General features: G+C 44.6%; 1 protein-coding gene across 1 annotated transcript; it reads right to left on the bottom strand.

The window, feature by feature from the left end:
- Window positions 1-1,051: 1,051 nt before the first annotated feature.
- Window positions 1,052-2,865, bottom strand: LOC124667450 (E3 ubiquitin-protein ligase SINA-like 7). Its single transcript, XM_047204728.1, has 2 exons — window positions 2,645-2,865; window positions 1,052-2,116 (listed from the first exon to the last, which is right to left on the bottom strand). Exons 1-2 carry the CDS (start codon window positions 2,762-2,764, stop codon window positions 1,337-1,339), a joined length of 900 nt encoding a protein of 299 aa, XP_047060684.1. The 5' UTR covers window positions 2,765-2,865; the 3' UTR covers window positions 1,052-1,336.
- Between the last annotated feature and the right edge of the window lie 915 nt (window positions 2,866-3,780).

The following is a 3,780-nucleotide window of genomic DNA, read 5'->3' as shown; positions in this document are numbered from 1 at the left end:
AGATCCAGAAAATGTTTTTTCTAGTCCCTCCGATCCACAATAAGTGTCTGTGATCGAGCGATGTAGCTGCATCCCAGCGTCGGTGATCGAGCGATGTAGCTGCATCCCAGCGGCACATAGTTCCAAGGACGACATGCCTAAATTGTTGCGGTTAATGCTGCCAAGAGGTCCACCGGGAGCACAAGAAAGCACTACGAGCATCGATTAAACATTGTTCTGCTCCAGATGACATTCTGGTTTCATGGTTTGTAGGAACTTAGTTAAGGGGCTGCTGCATTGTGGGAAGCACAAGAAGGCACTAAAATTTCGAATGTATGTTAGTTTTACGTTTCTAATATTTCCACTTCGGACACTAAATTCAGGTTCCTTCTCTTGGATAATAGTGTGGCCTGATCAGCAACTTTGTCCAGTTTATGTGCCTGATTGCTTGTGCTGACCCTCGCCCTCTCAGGTTTCCGCTGGATGCTGAGTTTCCATCACATCTCCATATACTCAGGTGATTCTTCGGGGGATCGAATCATATACTCAGGAGACAAAGCAGGTCCATCTTCTATTCAGTAGCTTGGCGCGAGAAGGCCATTCAACAGAGCAGATGATGATCCACGTAAAAAAAAAGAGAGAGCAGATGAGCACAGGATCTTTGAACTGAATTTTAGTTTGAAAATCCGTTAGAAACTACTGGAGTAACATGAGCTTGCACACAAGGAATCATTCGATTACTCTTCCTCTGTATTTATACACTTAATGGACAAATAGTGTTTACGATATTTATTCAATAACAGATGACATCTTATCTGCCAAAAGTCTAATCTATGCTCAAGTATACCTGCAGAGATACAAGTAACCATTTCACCTGATTCTAACTTAAAACAGTAGATGCAATGGCCAAGTTGTTAAAAGGCTAGTTATGATGCCCAGCGTCATCACTGATATGTACAGCTTGTTTCTTTGCATATAGAACTACATAAAACATTCTTACGATTCATGTAAACATTTCACCTACAACCTTCGGGTCTCATGTATGTACACGGAAATGAAAGTGAAGCCATTAAGGTTATCGTGCAAGACGTGTAAAACAAGATGACTACAAGTTACTGGTTCATACTACTTAGTCACGTAACAAAAGCAAAGAAATGTAATAAACTTAAACTTAATTTATAGCAGGTCATGGGCTGCCTCACATGTCGCAACATGAGTTCTGAACACCGAAACATGCATTGTTGAAACAACTACCATACTTAAGATCGTAGACTCTGAACATACATCCTGGAAACAGAACACTGAAACCCAGGCATGATAACAGCACCACGCTAAACCTCTAGAATACAAAGATATATTATGAATCAGAACAGTGAATACGCAGTTTACGCTGAAGAGAAAATGCTATAACCTTTCCTTGAGGAGCAGGAGTCGGGCCCTTTATTTGGAGACTGGCTCTGCTGACACTTAAAGCTTGATGGATGGTGATTCTGAGTAAGATACCGTTTCGATCATCAGGGATCTTTCCCTTGGGCAGAATTAAGTCAAAGCCCTCTGGGAATCCATCGGACAATGAAGAGCTTCTGATATGCCAACTTGAACTTTCACAAAAACCAGTCGCGGAGCAGTCGTAGTTCATATTACATGTGAACTTGGGTTCCGTAGTGCTAGGTTGGACGCAGATGATTGAGATAGCATGTCCAGCAGCCACCAATGACAACTTGAGCAGGAAAAAATAGTCGGTCCTGTTGCGTTGCAGAACATGTAAGCCCAGCTGTAACCGGAGAGAGACCGTGTCAGAATCTGGGAGGGTTGTAGATGGAATCCCATGATCAGTGGTTAAATGGTCCTCAAGCGCATCCGTTGGCCCAAGGAAGGTACAGGAGGACACTGGGCAGAAGCACCCCCAAGCAGCGCACACCCAAGGATCACACGCCTTCTCATGTTCTACTCTCTGGTAGTATGTGACGTACTTGGTGCATCCGTACATGGCGTTGGAGCAAGGAACCTTGACTGACTGAACAACATGTTCCATCCCAAAGCAGCGACTGAAGGTAGTTTTGGCAGAGCATATGTGGCACTTGTTGTCCAGGTACTTGCTACGGCATGACGAGCATAGGAAATGCCCCACAGAACACTGTTGAAGAGAAAGGATTAGCTGGGTCCTCGTGAAGACAACTTCTAACAGCAATATTTTGTTTCAGAAAAAACTACAGAAGGCCACAAAATGATATGAAATGCCCCAAATAACACTGGAAGAGAAAGTATTGATTGTGTCCTTGTAAATATAACTTCTAACAGAAATCTTTTGTGTTTGATAAACTACACAAATACAGAAATGATACGGAACACTCGAGGAGAAGAGATTAACTGTGTCCTTGCAAAGATAACTATACGTATTAGTCTATTGTTTTTGATAAACTACACAATTAGACAAATGATAGGAAATGTCCCACAGAACACTGGAATAGAAAAGGTTCGCGCGCCTTCATAATTTCAGCTACTACAGATATCATGGGTTCACAGGAAACACTTTCTTGACAAGTAGCAGTACATCGATCCAATGATATATTCATCAAACCTCTTACAGTGAGCTTTATCATAAATGAAATAAACTCTTGAGTACAAAGACAGGTCGATATGCTTATAGACATAGTGCATTTACCTGGAATATCGGAGGCTTGAGGGGCTCAAAGCAGATGGGGCAGTCAAGGGTGTCCACCTCCATGGTGACAGTCAGCCTCTTGCCGTTGCTCGCTCCCTCTAGTTGTGCTTTACCTTCCATCGCCAACAAAACTCAGAGGTTCCAGCACTAGCTTCCTTGGTGTGTACTGCTAGTATCACAAGACACAAACCTATTGATCAAGTCAACCTCACCGCTCTGCTCTCCTGTTCCACAATATATGCTGGTTCAAGTTATGGAACTGGAAGTGATACTGGTATAACAGGCATGATTTAGACAGAACAAGCAACAGAACAATCACACATTTGCAGACAAACGAGAGGCGGAGCACCGTTATTTTACATCTGTCATATTTTCTTGTTTTGCGACCAAGAAAATTGAAATATTTTGCCTTATTATTGTTAACTGGGTCACTTCGAGCGGTGCCCATGCGGGAGTTATCTGACGGTGAAGCAGTAAATAAGCTGGGCATTGACACTCGGACGATGGGCGAAGGTCCCGAATCGAGAGGTATGCAGCATACCTGAACTATCTGGTCGCCTCCGGGTTCATCCACTGCAAGAACTAGTCGCCGTTGCCGGTCCCGAGGTCGCTCTCTCCTGATAGCGGCGAAATCGCAGATGAGGTCGCCGCCTCCGGTGACCCTTTCCTCCGAGGAGAGCGGGGAGAAGACTGGAGCTCCCTTGCCGGTGAGGTCTCCAAGTAGCCCGCCCTCCGTGTTGATCTCACGCCGATGGGAGCGGCCGAGCGGGAGAGGAGACGAGCGCGACGGCGGCAGGGCTTTACTTTACAAGAGGCGAAAGGGAACTGACCAGCCAACATGGAGGAAGCGCTGAAGAGAGAGTGGGCTGGATGGGCCTGCCCACCTGGGTTTGGGGTAAATTTTGCTTAAGTTTGCCGTCTTTTTAGAAATTTCAGAGACCACACTTGCAAAATAAAATTCAACAAGGGAGGTTCTGAAGGACCTAGAACTGCATTATATTCCACTCAGTGGAATGCATTGTACATTGACGTCCCTAATGAAAAGTAAGTAACAACGAGAACCTAGAATCTTACATAAAGGACCTTGAACAAGTTGTGGGAAAAGCAATTGAGTCCAAGCGCATGCTACTGGGGAC

Source organism: Lolium rigidum, chromosome 6, assembly GCF_022539505.1.
Source record: "Lolium rigidum isolate FL_2022 chromosome 6, APGP_CSIRO_Lrig_0.1, whole genome shotgun sequence".
Lineage (NCBI taxonomy): Eukaryota > Viridiplantae > Streptophyta > Magnoliopsida > Poales > Poaceae > Lolium > Lolium rigidum.
Note: the sequence above shows the minus strand (reverse complement) of the source record. Positions and strands in the feature narration are given on the sequence as shown.